This window comes from Phaseolus vulgaris, chromosome 3, assembly GCF_000499845.2.
Source record: "Phaseolus vulgaris cultivar G19833 chromosome 3, P. vulgaris v2.0, whole genome shotgun sequence".
Lineage (NCBI taxonomy): Eukaryota > Viridiplantae > Streptophyta > Magnoliopsida > Fabales > Fabaceae > Phaseolus > Phaseolus vulgaris.
This window is the reverse complement of record NC_023757.2, coordinates 33,580,056-33,594,959: the sequence shown is the minus strand read 5'-3', so window position 1 is coordinate 33,594,959 and position 14,904 is coordinate 33,580,056. Positions and strand designations below refer to the sequence as shown.

At 31.7% G+C, this 14,904-nt stretch overlaps 2 protein-coding genes across 2 annotated transcripts; one reads left to right on the top strand and one right to left on the bottom strand.

The window, feature by feature from the left end:
- The first annotated feature begins 1,152 nt into the window (after window positions 1–1,152).
- Window positions 1,153–2,773, top strand: LOC137807238 (probable xyloglucan endotransglucosylase/hydrolase protein 23). The gene is made up of 3 exons (XM_068607749.1): window positions 1,153–1,636; window positions 1,839–2,032; window positions 2,167–2,773. Exons 1-3 carry the CDS (start codon window positions 1,376–1,378, stop codon window positions 2,561–2,563), a joined length of 852 nt encoding a protein of 283 aa, XP_068463850.1. The 5' UTR covers window positions 1,153–1,375; the 3' UTR covers window positions 2,564–2,773.
- A 7,823-nt stretch (window positions 2,774–10,596) lies between these two features.
- LOC137807237 (uncharacterized) lies at window positions 10,597–12,519 on the bottom strand. Its single transcript, XM_068607747.1, has one exon. It carries the CDS (start codon window positions 12,380–12,382, stop codon window positions 10,742–10,744), a length of 1,641 nt encoding a protein of 546 aa, XP_068463848.1. The 5' UTR covers window positions 12,383–12,519; the 3' UTR covers window positions 10,597–10,741.
- Window positions 12,520–14,904: the final 2,385 nt, after the last annotated feature.

Below are 14,904 nucleotides of genomic sequence, written 5' to 3'. Positions count from 1 at the left end.
TCTATACATTATATGATTGATATTTTAAAACAAAAATAATATAATAAATTTATTAGAATTTTTAATTTTAATCATGTCAATATAATTTATGTTAATTATTTTAATGATGGTAATAAGAATAAGATAAATGATAATGAAATGAGTATGAGCATTTTTTAAACAAGTTTTCTTGATTGGCATGGCAAAAGAAAAGGGAAAACAGAACCTTGATTAAGTCACAATTTGACAAGAGCATTGGGGAGGAAGGAAATGGTCTTTGTCTAAGAAAGTGTATGCCATATTCCACTTCTCATAAATACATATTACTGCCTTCATAACCAGCTTAGCATGAAAGCAACATTTGACCCAAGAAAGATCCATTTTTGGCAGAAAGCTTGCATGATTAAACAAGTTACAACTCATCTCTCTACCTTCTCCAGCCTCTTAAATAATATTAACTCCAAAGTCCATAATACACCAGTGATTCCTTTTATACCCTAATCAATATCCACCACTCAACAACTCTCTCCATCCAAAAAAATAACCCTCTTCACACTTCCCATAATTTCAAACTTTCCCATATCACCACTTATTCTAAAACTTTATCACATCATGTAAATAACAACCTTCAAAATCCATTGTTTTCTTAGTTACCTACCTGTGAAATCTTAGCTAGTGGCCTAACTATTCCATTCTAAATTTCACTTTGATTAATTGACAATAACAGCAAAATCATCTCCCAAAAGCTTTGTGTATCTCAAATCATGTATGTTCCGGTTTTAGGATAAAGTTATTAGTCTCACCAAATCCAAACAAATTTGATATGTTGGATAAAAAGGTGTTAATTAAGGCAGCACCACTTCTTCCAACTGGCAGAAAAGGAACCATTATTTAATATGAGCACCAAGTAATTAGTAGATTCTGTGGAACTATTACTAAAACACTACTTGCACCATAACCTAGACAGCTGCCATTTGATTTGATGTTTGAAAACCAAAGTTTTCAAGTGCAATTATGTATACATTTAATTAATAGTTGTAATAAAAAGAACTGTGGGTTTAGAACTCACATATTTGGAGAACATTTGGATATACATGTCACCCCTTATTAGCTGTCATGGTCCCACACGAAGCTAGCCCCCATAAAAGATAAGTCAACCCTATTGCACTCCACACGTTTGTAATTTTCTCCCAACCACTTCCACCACCTCCAAAACCCAATTACCCTGTATATTCATTATTGCCTCTTCATAAAGCAGTCCCTATATATAGTTTCAAAACTTTGCATGCACTACCACCCTCACCAAATACTTCTATTGGCGTTTAGTGCCCCTTTCTCTTGCTCAATATTTTCCAACCAAATTAATTAAAACCAAACTTAGGCACCACTTCTTGGAATGGCAAGTAAGATATTTCTTGCCCTTCTTTTCGTAAGCTATGTGATTGCGGTCTCTGCTGGTAACTTGAACCAAGACTTTGAGATAACATGGGGTGATGGTCGTGCCAAAATCCTCAACAATGGAGAACTTCTCACTTTGTCCCTAGACAAGGCCTCTGGCTCTGGATTTCGTTCTAGAAATGAATACTTGTTTGGAAAAATTGACATGCAGCTAAAGCTCGTGCCTGGTAACTCTGCAGGCACAGTCACAGCTTATTATGTAAGTGTCTTACCCTTCATGTTGTTCTTCACCAATTAATATAACTCTTTATTGGTTTTGCCACATCAAATGTTTTAACAAGAAAAGTTAATCAAATAATGTTAGTTACATATTTTGAATACTTTGCATGAGATCAATACAAACTAGGTAATATACATACAAAGAAAGATATTAACTATACAATTTCTTGTAATTGCTGCAGCTATCTTCTCTTGGAAATGTTCATGATGAAATTGATTTTGAATTTCTGGGCAACTTGAGTGGTGATCCTTATATTCTTCATACAAACATATTCACACAAGGGAAAGGTAACAGGGAACAACAGTTCTATCTGTGGTTCGACCCCACCAAGGACTTCCACACATATTCCATTCTTTGGAATCCTCAGAGCATCATGTAAATACATGCATACCTCTTTTCTCTCTTTATGCCTGCTTCATTAAAGCTTAATTGAGAAGCTAAATAAACAATGGAAAAAAGATGTCTGTATCAACTTTATGATTAACCTTTTCTTCTTATTCTTATCTTAGATTCTCTGTGGATGGGACACCCATAAGGGAGTTCAAGAATCTTGAATCAAAAGGGGTTTCTTTTCCCAAAAACCAAGCCATGAGGATATATTCAAGCCTTTGGAATGCTGATGACTGGGCCACAAGGGGAGGCCTAGTGAAGACTGATTGGAGCCAAGCTCCATTCACAGCCTCTTACAGGAATTTCAATGCTCAAGCATGTGTTTGGACTCCTTCTTCAGGCTCATCTTGTTCATCTAACAATCCATCATCAAACCAATCATGGATGAAGCAATCAATGGATGCAACAGGGCAAGCCAGAATTCAGTGGGTGCAAAAGAACTACATGATATACAACTACTGCACTGATACTAAGCGTTTTCCACAAGGCCTTCCTCCTGAATGCACAATCGCATGAAAACAAAACTATTTCATATTATAAACCTCTCACACCTAGCGAGTTGATTTTTTTTCACCTCTTGTGTAAATTAGTGTCCTCTGGTCTATACTTTAATGCATTCTATTGTCTGTTGAATAGTGTGCAAATGAGAATCATTGTAATTTTGGTTACAATAAATTTGTTGGAGAGTTATACAATAAACAATAAATTAAGGTTGCGTTTTCATCATCTTGTTCCTCCAATGGTCAGAGGTCAAATAAAAATCTAAGAGAAACCAGAATGTTCCATAGAATGATATAAAAGAATAATAAAACTCGGATGAATTCAAATAGAAAAGCTATCTTCACTTGGTCATACTTTAAAAAATGAGAATAAATTTTATGTTTGTTTTGGGTCAATAAAAATCTAGATTAATGTTGATTTAGTAAAAGCCTTCCCTGGTGGGTTTTCTTTTCTCGGCCCTCCTTGTTTGGTTTTTTAACCATACATATTACCAATTTAGTAAATGTTATAAACATAGATCATTGGAGATTTTGATTTCATAAAATTAACTTTGAATGAAAATGCATTTGAAATTATGTAATTATAATAGAAATAGTTTTGTATCTATGTTGATGGAAAAAAAAAACTTTTAAATGTGTAAGTGTCCATAAAATATGTAAAAGAATATGAAATAAATAATAAATGTGCTGAATAATGTAAAGTGGAAAAACATACTGGTTTAAAAAGGTTAATAAAATAAGTATGTTTATATTAATCTTCTATTGACCAGCTTCTTCATTAAGTCATGTTCCTTTTGGTACCATAGATACTTGTACATTGTATTTGATTGGACATTTTGATTTTATAATTTTTTCGTGTGTCCCTTAAAAATTACGAAATGAATCTATTATAATATAATAATAATTTTAATTAAAAAATAAATTAAATATAATTAAAATATTAATTTATTGGATTATTCATCATCGTATCAACTTATTATCATCGTAAAAGTTATTATTTTTTCTTTTCTTAAAAGAGTGTTGATATATTAACAAATTAATATTATATTATAATTAAAAAAGTATTTTACTGAAATATAGATTTTATGTAAAGAAAGTGAATAATTTTAAAATTACATTATCTTACATCAAAATTATCAAAAGGAATGTGTCTTTTAGTATAAATATAAAGTGTCAAAAGTAACATTTTTTTCTTAAAATTATATTGCTCCAATAGTTTGGTTGAATGAGATTTTGAGAGGGAGTAGATTGAAGCTGCTAGCGATATTGCAGCAAAACATGAATATCTATAAATTAAATTTTAATTATTTATCATTAGAATTTAAAAGTAGTAAAAAATTTATTCTGCTGTGAGAGTCACAATTATGAATTTAACATACGAGTCTTATTGGACATCTTGTAAACGAAATGTAAATAAGATATAACTAAAAGACTCGCATAAAATATACATTTTATATACAAATTTAAGGACAAGATAAATTCAAATTTAACTATTTTTTCTGACTGTATCAAAAGCTCATGTTAAAATATAATTTAGTTTCATTAAAATACATCTTATACAAATTTAAATCAACTCCATGATTTACATATAAATGCGACCATATTTTAATGAAGAGAAAAAACCTGAGATAAGATAAGATAAGATAGTTTTGTAAGTAAAATTATGTAATTTAATTTGTATTATTGTTAATGTAAATGTTTATTTGATTGATGTGAGATGGTTTGCTTTTCTTCATGGGAGGGTCTTGTTCTCAATGAAATTTTGGATGAGATGAAAAAAAAAGAAGAAAATGTATGTTTTCTTCAGAGTCTATTTTCAGAAGGTGATTGATTCTGTAAGATGGTATGAAGCTCAGACATTTCTCTTAAATGGCGTGTCGGTGTCGGATACTCATATCGGACACCGACACTCCTATGACACGTATCTGTGAAGTGTCAAATTCAAAAAGTATTTGTTAGATTTCTGATAATTCTAGTATGATTCTAACACAATTTTAAAAAGAAAAAATACATTAGTTTTCTAAAAACTCAAACTTATTGTATAAATTTTTATTATGATTATAAAAATAAGAAACAAATCATTTTGAACCAGTCATGAAGAACATTTTTCTCCTCAAAAAAATAAATTGGAACATACTTGTGCACATAAACCTTTATTATCAATTTATATAATTCATAATTATATAATATATAGATCCGTGTCCCCGTATCCTACATTTTAGATATTATACGTATCTTCGTGTCTGTGTCGTATCAGTGTCCGTGTCAGTGTCTGTGCTACATAGGATGGGAGTTTATTTATTATATGTTAGAAATGGTTGGTTTTTGCGACAAATGGATTTGCTAGATAAAGGGATGTTTAGAGTCATCCTTTGTGTCATTTTTTGTGAACGGTAGCCCGACTAAGGAGTTCTTACCAAAGAGAGGACTTCGACAGGGCGACCCACTAAGTCCGTTTTTGTTTCTCATTACAACGGAAAGTTTGGCGGGAGTGTCTAGGATGACAGTCGAGAAGAACCTGATTGATAGTTTGGAGATTGATAGGGAGAAAGTGAAGTTAAACATGTTGCAGTATGTTGATGATACTTTATTTTTTTGTGAAGCAAATGTCAAAAGTGTTTTCAATATAAAGGCGGCTTTGAATTGCTTTAAACTCTCTTCCGGGCTCAAGGTGAACTTCATGAAGAGCAAGTTAGGTGGTTTGAGGGTTGAGCAGATAATGATCCAACGCTCACGGCGATTCTTAATTGCGAAGTGATGGTGACTCATTTTCTATATTTGGGTTTATTGGTAGGAGGGTGCCATAAGAGAAGTGATGGAAGAGGGTCAAGCATCACTACAAAGGAGAGCCAAACACCATGTCACATTGGGCCAATCACAAGGGCCATGGCTAGAAGACTAGAAGAGGATTGGAACACTGCTACTGATGGCAGATAGACTTATCTCTACATGCTCCAAGATGTCCACATTCAAGCGTAGTATAGCTTTTAATTCTTTTGTATTTGTGTTGAAACATGCAAAGTGGCACTTAGAAGGCTAACCTAAGTTTAATTAGAATTTCCTACTTCTAATTAAACTAAGGTCCAGCCCACATCTAGACCTAAATGAGCGTAAGTTCTAGACCATTTAACATATGGAAGGATTCTAGAACCTACCTCACATGTGCTGAAAATAGGCGCCACTTTCACATGTGCAAGCACTTTGAATTTCCCTCTTTTTTCCTCTTTGTAATCCGGCCTCCAAGTGTTATATAAGGAGTGCCTTGGCTCTTGGTTTCAAAAGATTAATACATGAGTGAATTGCTGCCAAAATTGTGTCAATATCACTCTTTGCCCAAAACCTCATAGAGGCTCTTAATCTTCCTAAACCGTCCCCTTCCAAGTAGAGTTGGCCTCACCACTCTCAAATCCTACCTATCATGCACCTTCAAGGTCACCACCATTCCTAGGAGGACCTTGTTTCATCTCCAATCCATGAAGCTTCCGCAAATCACCTTCAAAACCGAAAAGAGGAGGACACAAATCCATCAAGAAGGGCGTTTTGGGATGGAGTGGTGGTTAGAATGAAGAAAATATTAAGTAGGTGGAAAGTAGATTTTTGTTTTTAGCAAGGAGGATTTGCTTGATAAAGTCAGTGTTGTCTTCTATCCCATTGTTTTATCTATCTTTATTCAAAATGTCTAAGGCGGTGGCAAACGAGCTCGTGAAAATCCAAAGAAATTTTCTATGGGTGGGGTTCCGATGGAAGAAAGGTCGTTTGGGCCTCCTAGAAAAAGGTGTATGAAGTTAGCGAGGATGGTGGTCTTGGGATTATCGACTTAAGGACTTTTAATTTGGCGTTACTTGGTAAGTGGGTATGGTGTTTTGGGTCAGACTAGGGTGGTTTGTGGAAGGAGATTATTGATTCCAAGTACGAGGGGTGGAGAAGCCTGAGAGAGGGAGGGAAAGACAGTAAGGAATCTTTGTGGTGGAAAGATTTGAGGGAGGTTTGGAGTTTGGAGGGTTGAGGTCGGAACTTCGAAGAAGTGAAGGAAGTTTTGTCCTGGGAAGATAATTGGGTAGGGAGTGAGGCTTTGAAGATTGTCTTCCCGAGGTTGTTTTCCCTAAGTCTGTCAAAAGCTTCTGCGGTGGTAGCATTTGGTGGATGGAACCCTGAAAGTGGGATTGGAATTTTGTCTGAAGAAGGAATCTATTTGAATGGAAGAAGTAATTAGTGGGTCTACTTTCTCAGGTTGTCCAAGGTGTGAGTTTCGACCTGGATAAGGAGGATAGGTGGGTGTGGAAGGAAGGAGAGGAGTTCAGGTATACGGTTAAATTGGTTTACCTCCGTCTATGTGGGGACGGAGAATGGGATGGTGTTTAAAAAGTTTTGGATGGGAAAAGTTGTACCTACTGAACTAGTTACGGCTTAAAGGGTGTTGGAAAACAAGTTAGTTACTAAGGCTAACCTGGTAAGGCACGGGATTACATGTAGCCTTTGCAGGGTGGAGAGGAGACTAGTACCCATTTGTTCTTCGAGTGCAAATTTGCTTGGTTATTGTGGAACCATTGTTGTGTATGGTTGGCTGTGCAGGATGTGTTTCATAACTTCCCATTGCTAAACTTCTCCCAGTTTAGAATGAGCAACACGTCAGCTTCGGTGAATGAGGTTTGGGGAGGGATTTGAATCGCAATAGTTAACGAGGTTTGGAAGAACAAAAATATGGTAATCTTTAAAGGGGAAGTAGTAGACATACTGGAAGTTTTTGCTTTGGTCCAATTAAAGACTTGGTCTTGAGTTACATCCAAGTCACAGTCTGCGTATTTCTCCTTTTATGATTGGTGCATAGACCCGATGGTTTGTTTGTGGATGATCACATAATGTATTCATTTAAGACGTATGATTGTTTGTCTCAGGTGACTTTTTCTGGGTTAAACTATGAGTGTTTTGTATAGGCATACATGAGGGTATATCTATTGGGAGAGGTTAAGGTTGTGATTATGTATAAAAGTTGAAATACCTCTAAAGTTGTTCATATTTATTCATTTTTTATTGCTGATAAAAAAATGTAAATATTTATTATTAATGTTCAATTATTAAAAACATTATAAATGAGTATTAAATGATTATTAAAAATTATATACTAACTTATGATTGAAAGAGAATAAAAATATATAGTATTGACAACCTTTTATTAGGTACTATTAAATGTTCGGAAAATGACTCCAGTTTAATGTCAATTTGCTTGCGTCATTATCACTCATTTTCTGCACCGTAACAAAATCCATGAAACCACTTTGAGCTGTCATCAGAATCACTGGTCCAACCTTAAAACTGTAGGAAGTTTAATCAACCCTTAAGCATAATTGGAGAGGAATAGAGAGCGAAAACTAGTAAAGAAATAGAAAAACCAAGGAATATTACGTTTTCATTCCTCTCAAAAGTTTCAAAGATTCTTCTTCCAGCTATGGTGGTGCTCTGTTGTCGTCGTCAGCAGTGGTGGTGGTATGTGGTTGTCGGCGGTGGTATGTTCTTTAACCCAGGTACATAGTGAACTTTCAAGATTGATTTTCACACTCAAGAATCGATTCTGATTTTTATTAGATAATTGATGTTCCAATTATACAATAATCCGTTTTAGATTTTTTTTTGGGATAATAATTATCCGCATGCAAGTAATTTGTGTATTTTGTATTTTTAATATATGTTGTGATTTGATTTATGTATATATATATAATATTTTTATTTATTTATATATATATATATAATATTTTTATTTATTTATGTATATATGAAATATTTTTAAATAGTTTAGAATTTTTTATTTATTTCTTATTTTTTAAAATATAATATTAAATAATTTAGAATTTGTATTTATTAATGATTTTAAATAATTTAAAAATTTATTTATTTTATATTTTTATTTAAATAGTACATTAAATAATTTAAATTTAAATTTATTTAAAAATAATAATAATTTATGAATTATATTTATTTTAGATTTTTATTTATATAGGACATAAATGATTTAAAATTTGTATTTATTTGTGATTTTGAATAGTATAGATATTTTATTCATTTCAGATTTTTATTTAAATATATATTAAATAATTTAGATTTGTATTTATTTTGAATTTTCAATAATTTAGGAATTTTATTATTTCAGATTTTTTTTAAATATGATATTAAATAATTTAGGATTTTTATTTATCTATAATTTTAAATCATTTAAATTTTTTTAATTTTTTTATATTTTTATTTAAATAAGACATTAAATAATTTAGATTTGTATTTATTTAAGATTTTAAATAATTTATATTTTTTCAAATTTTTATCAAAAAAGAACATTAAAAATTTAAGATTTGTATTTATTTATAATTTTGAATAATTTAGAAATTTTATTTATTTCATATTTTTATTTAAATAACACATTAAATTATTTAAGATTTGTAATTATTCATGATTTTAAATAATTTAAAATTTTTATTTATTTCAGATTTTTATTTAAATATGATATTAAATAATTTAAGATTTGTATTTATAATTGTTAATAATTTAGAATTTTTATTTATTTCAATTTTTTTAAATACGAAATTAACTAATTTAGATTTATATTTATATAAGATTTTAAATAATTTAAGAAATTTATTTCTTTTATATTTTATTTAAATATTGATATTAAATAATTTAGATTTGTATTTATATAAGATTTAAATACTTTTTAAAATTTTGAATAAGAATTTTGTTTATTATGTTTTTAATTTAGTATGATATTTAATAATTTATGATTTATATTTATTAAAAAAATTAATAATTTAAGAATTTATTTTTGCAAATATGTCAAAAAATTTAAAATAATTTAACATAAATTTTAATTTATTTATACATAAACAATTTAATCACATTTTATTTTAATATAGTTTTAACTACAATATTAAATTTATAATCTTACACTTTTATTTATTTTAAAAAAATAAACTCACTTACCCCACAAATCTACTCCCTCAAATTTATTTTTAAATCTATTTTCAAATAAAAAGAAAGCATTAACACAAATGCAATAGCTCATGAAAACATAACCTTAAGAAATCATATGTTTCGAAGGTGAACTGTATATTCGTTAGACCGTTAAATTAAATCGCAAACAAAATCAACAATCTTCACGGGAATGTAAAAGAATGGTTTCCTAGAGAACATATCCATACTCTTCGACGATGAAATCAAATATCATGCTTCAATAAAATGCAACTCTTCAAGAGGCCATACACCATAATCAAAATTACTAGTTTTATAAAAACGTAATCCTATGTTCATCCACCATAAAACCAACACAACGAACTTTAGGAGCAGTAAAGGGATTATTGAGTTCAAGATTGAGAATTTGATATAAAACAACTGCCCTAGAACAAGGAATCGAAAGTAATTAGTATAAGCTTTTCTTGGGTAAAAAAACTTCATTTTCTATTGCACCGAGAACCCAAAAGGCCCAAAAATTCTTCTTCCCCTATTTTCTTAACACATCATGCCAGGTGTGATCATCATCATGGCACCAGCGCACCGCCAATGTCAAAGAACCTATAGACTTGCCTGTTAATCACCAGAAGTGGGGTATCACTACCAACACAGTGCAAAGCAATGAATCATCGTACTCAATTTCTTATCCGCCTTAAAATATCAGCAAGTACAGCTACTGCTGATACAACTCACAAGCCTTGTTTCCATCCAAAGAAAGGCAAATCCTCTACTTGCTACCAATATCTCTTACAAATTGGCAGCAACAAAGCTTGAGTTCGAAAAGAAGCTTTGGGGATTCATCCCCAATAATTCATTGTGATGGTTTGAAAATGAATAAACCTATCACCCTTCTCGAATATACAGTGATATCTAAGTATTAGTTGAAAACTACTATGAAGACAGTCCGACAGGTCAAGTACGAGGAATTTGAGGAAATGTTTAAATCAAATCCTCTGTATTATCGTTTTCAGCCACTCTAAAGGCAATCATCAAGCATTTAAAAGTTGTTTCATCACATCATAGCAAGGAGGTGTGGATAAATATAGTCACTTAAGCTACAAATCAAAATGCTTTTCAATTGGCGCAGCAGAAATGAATTATCACAATAAACTTTGAAATTTTTCATAACAATAACTAAAACTGTATGACAAACAAGACATGGAAACCCAACACCCTAACAAGGTTCAGAAAATCAAATCATTCATGCAGCACGCAGTTTTAATTTCTTCAGGCGTTTGACAGATGGAGAAACACCTTTAATTGCCTTCCTGACCTTCTTCATTTTTTGCTTTTTGGTAGGAAGTGGCATCTCCCTGACGGGACCCGGAGGCACACCCTTTTTGAGTGCACTTCCTCTGGGTGTTGCAGAGGGAGGCAACCTCAAACTCTGAGGAGGTAAAGGACTGTGTGGCTTCCACACCAAGTTATTTTTCATCGAAAATCTTACCTTTTTTGCACTCTTATCCCCACTCTTTGCCCCGGCACTCTCCTTACCGACAAGGCCATTCAAATCAGCAGAATCCTGAGAGGCCTTCCCTTTCAAACTCTTTGTCCTCTTCCTCTTCTTAGACACGGTTTCTCCGGTAGCAGAGGCAACCTCGGGCGAATCAGACACACCCGCAGATTCTTCAACCAAACCCGTCTCCTCAGCAACCTTCTCAAACTGCCTCTGCAGGTTAGCAATCACAGTCTCACTGAACACCACAGCGCTTCCATCATTAGCATTCTCGCCATTATCACTAGCCACATTCTCCTTGCCACTCTGGGCAGCACTAGCCAGATCAGAGGCATCACCCTTCTTCTTCTTCCTCCTCCTCTTCGTGCTCTCGCCACCATTAACAGTCACCTCCTTGTCCTTCTCGCACTTCTTTAACACCTCACCATTACCAGCAACCTCTGCAGGCCCCAGTGGAACCAATTCCGGCACCTCCTCTTCATCAATAACATCAGGAATCAGGATCTCAACCCCCGAATTCACAGCCCCCTTCTCCAACTTCAAAAACTCAGAATGCAGCGCAAACAGCACCTTCCTATTTCCCTGCCAGCACTCAGCAGAAGAACCCATTTCATAAAACCTCCCGGAAAACCCCATCACCAAGGCAACAGTTCCAAGAACGACAACCTCGTCACCAGAATCAACATCCTCATCCCCTCTCTTCTTAACCTCCAACAACGCCTTCCCATTCTTAAGCAACAAATGAAACACCCCAGTCCTAATCTTCCCCACCAACACCTTATCGTGGACCCTCCCCATAGCAGAAATAAACGGCTTCAACAGCACTTCCAGAACCTGCTGTTTAAGCGGTAGAAAAGGGCGAAGCTCCTCAAGAAAAACAGTGGCAATGTGGTAATTAACACCGTTCCCGTGGGCCTTATTTTCCTGAGCGGAGAAAGTCCCCTCGTCGAAAATACCCATTAATCTCTGCACAAGTTGGAGATCCCAGGAATTGGTTTTCATGAGAGAGAAGAACTTGGAGACGAACCTGCGAATGAGAAGGTAGAACTTGTCGAGTCGCAGGGCATCTATTCCGGACCACTCGCGGCGCATGGTTAGGAGGAAGATGGAGAAGTACTGGATGGAGAGAGGGAGGTGGAGGGACAGGAGAAGAGATGACAAGCGATCGACGAGGTCGGATTGGACGAGGGGCTTGTCTGAGTGCCACATGCAGTAGAAAAGACCCTTCCAGAGCTTCTTGGCATCGTCGTCGGAGAGGGGTTGGGACTGCGAGGGAAGCCACGATTTGAGGAGGAGGCGAAGGGTTTTCTCTCTGGTGGTTTTGTTGCAGCACGCCAGCTGCTTGATCAGAGACCGACCCACCTGGGACGCCTGCTCCTCCTCCATTCCCAAACACAAACCCTAGTTGCTGCCGCGTTCACCGTCGTAACGCCTTTGGAGTTCTTTTAACAAAACCCTAATAGGTACGGTGGTACCAGCCCACTGCGGGTTTTAACAATCTCAATGTGGGACGCAATTCTTCGTTTTTAGAATATTTTCCTTAAATATTTTTTTTAAATTAAATAACTTACCTTATTAAACTCAAATCTACTTTATTTACAGCAGTAAACGGGGTTAAAATTCGGTTTATTATATCCCTATTCCCCAAACACAGGTAGAAATCCAGTTATCTTCCAACCGAATTCTGACATGATTTTCTTTTTCCAAGAGTTTTATAAATAATTAATAAAAGATAAAAAAATATCTTAAAATTTTAAAATAATGAATTAGATTCAAAAACTTAAATAATTTAATATAAATGAATATTCATTTAAGTTATTTAATTCAATTTTTAATATAATTGTTATTATTGATAATGATTGATATAAACTTTGAATAAATATATATATGACATTTTAATTATTCATCGTAAAAGTTAAAAATATTTAAAAAATCATTAGAAGTACAAATATTTTTAAAAGTTAAAGCAATAGTTTCAAAATATATTAATTATAATTAATTTATTTATTAAGTAATTAGAAAATACATTTTTCAATCAAACTTGGAAAATTGTTATTGTAAGAGTAAAGTAAAAAATGTAGTTGGAAAAAATCATTTAAAATATTAAAAAAATTACATTTATCAAATAAATTAGATTTATAATTAATATAAATTTAATCGACGTAAATGATTTATTTAACGTAAATTTTTATTATATATTTATTAAAGTATAATAGATTGAAGTAATTATATTAAAATTTTAATTTAAAATATACCAAAAATTATTTAATGATGAATATTTAAATCTAGAAAAAATAAAAAAATTATATAACAGTAATTGATTTTTTCAAGTTAAAGGTATACCAAGTAGATTAAAGGTATTGAAATAAATATAATTATATATATATATTGATAGAAAATTAAAAAATATAATTGAGATTAATTTTTGTTATCGATGAAATATGAACCATTTTATATTGTCATTATTGTTGTGTAAGTTATGCATTATTTTTCTGAAGTGTTATTGTATATAAATTTATGATTTGAACAAAGAATTCAATATTCTCTTTTACATAGTGAGTAGAGTTTAAAAAAAAATGAATGTTTGATTTTTTTGTCATGTAAATATTAATTTTTTATTTTTATTAATTTGTGACAATCTTTTATTCACAATTTAACTTGAAAGATAATAATTAATTTTCATAAATTATTTATTATCATTATAATTTAATATTTTGGTGAGTTATCAAAGAACTAACTTGATACAAATTGTGTCGGAGTACCACTTTTCCAATGTTATAAAATATAATGCATATTCTATCCTTCAAATTATACAAAGAACACGAGATTCTAAAATAATTTAAAAGAAACACATTAAAAGACATCTTTATCCATTATATAATGTTGAAGATCCCACATCGACTAGAGATTAGAGTCTTTCATTATATATAAGTGGGTGCAAACCTCAACTCTATGAACCGGTTTTATAGGTTTGAGTTAAGCTTAAAATTCACTTTGTAATATATAATTTGATTATTTATAACACAACTACAAAATAAGATATTAAAATAATTCTCGTTATCTATAATTTGAAGTTGATTAAACAATATTATGCAGACAAGGATGAATTTATTTATAGAGAGGAAAAGTAATGGATTTTGATGCAATGATTTCAATTATTGATCTTTGTACCTTCTTAAAACAACGAGAATGGAAATTGTTAATGAAAAAACAAAAACTTAGATCAGTGTGCAATTGTTCATTATCAAATAATATTGCGTTATTTTGTTGCTTCATTCCATAAATGTGTACTTGTTTTTTAAAATGAAACTAAAGATGTTTGTCGCACACAAACTTGAAAATATTTTAAAAATATTTTTAAGGTTATTATTTCAAAGATATTATGCAAACAATATTGAATAGTTTTAAAAGTATTTTTACAAATTTCATAATATTAAGTTAAAAAAGTAAAATTGTTTCGCATTTATAAATTTAAATTTATTCTTAAAATATTTGCATAATATAAAATTTGTATTTTTAGTTAATAGTGATTGAAATACGAAATAATAATTATATGAAAGATATAAATGAAAATTTGTGAATAAGACTGATGTGGAGAGGTACATGGAAGAAAAATATTTTAAAACATTTGAAGTTAATATTATGAGCATAATTTTATTCACACTTAATAGTTTTATTTATACATTATTAGATTATAATAATAAATAATTTTATTGTGTTTAATTAATATTTCTATAATTGGATTTATTTGCACTTTAATTGTTATTTTTGTGTTTTAAGAGTAAATTGTCTAAAGGAAGTATCTACAATGAGTCAAATATACAAAAATTCAAGTTGTTTATTTGAATCAAAATAGAAAACAAAATCTGAGGAGAAAAATGAGAAAATAAAATCTACAATATATTAGA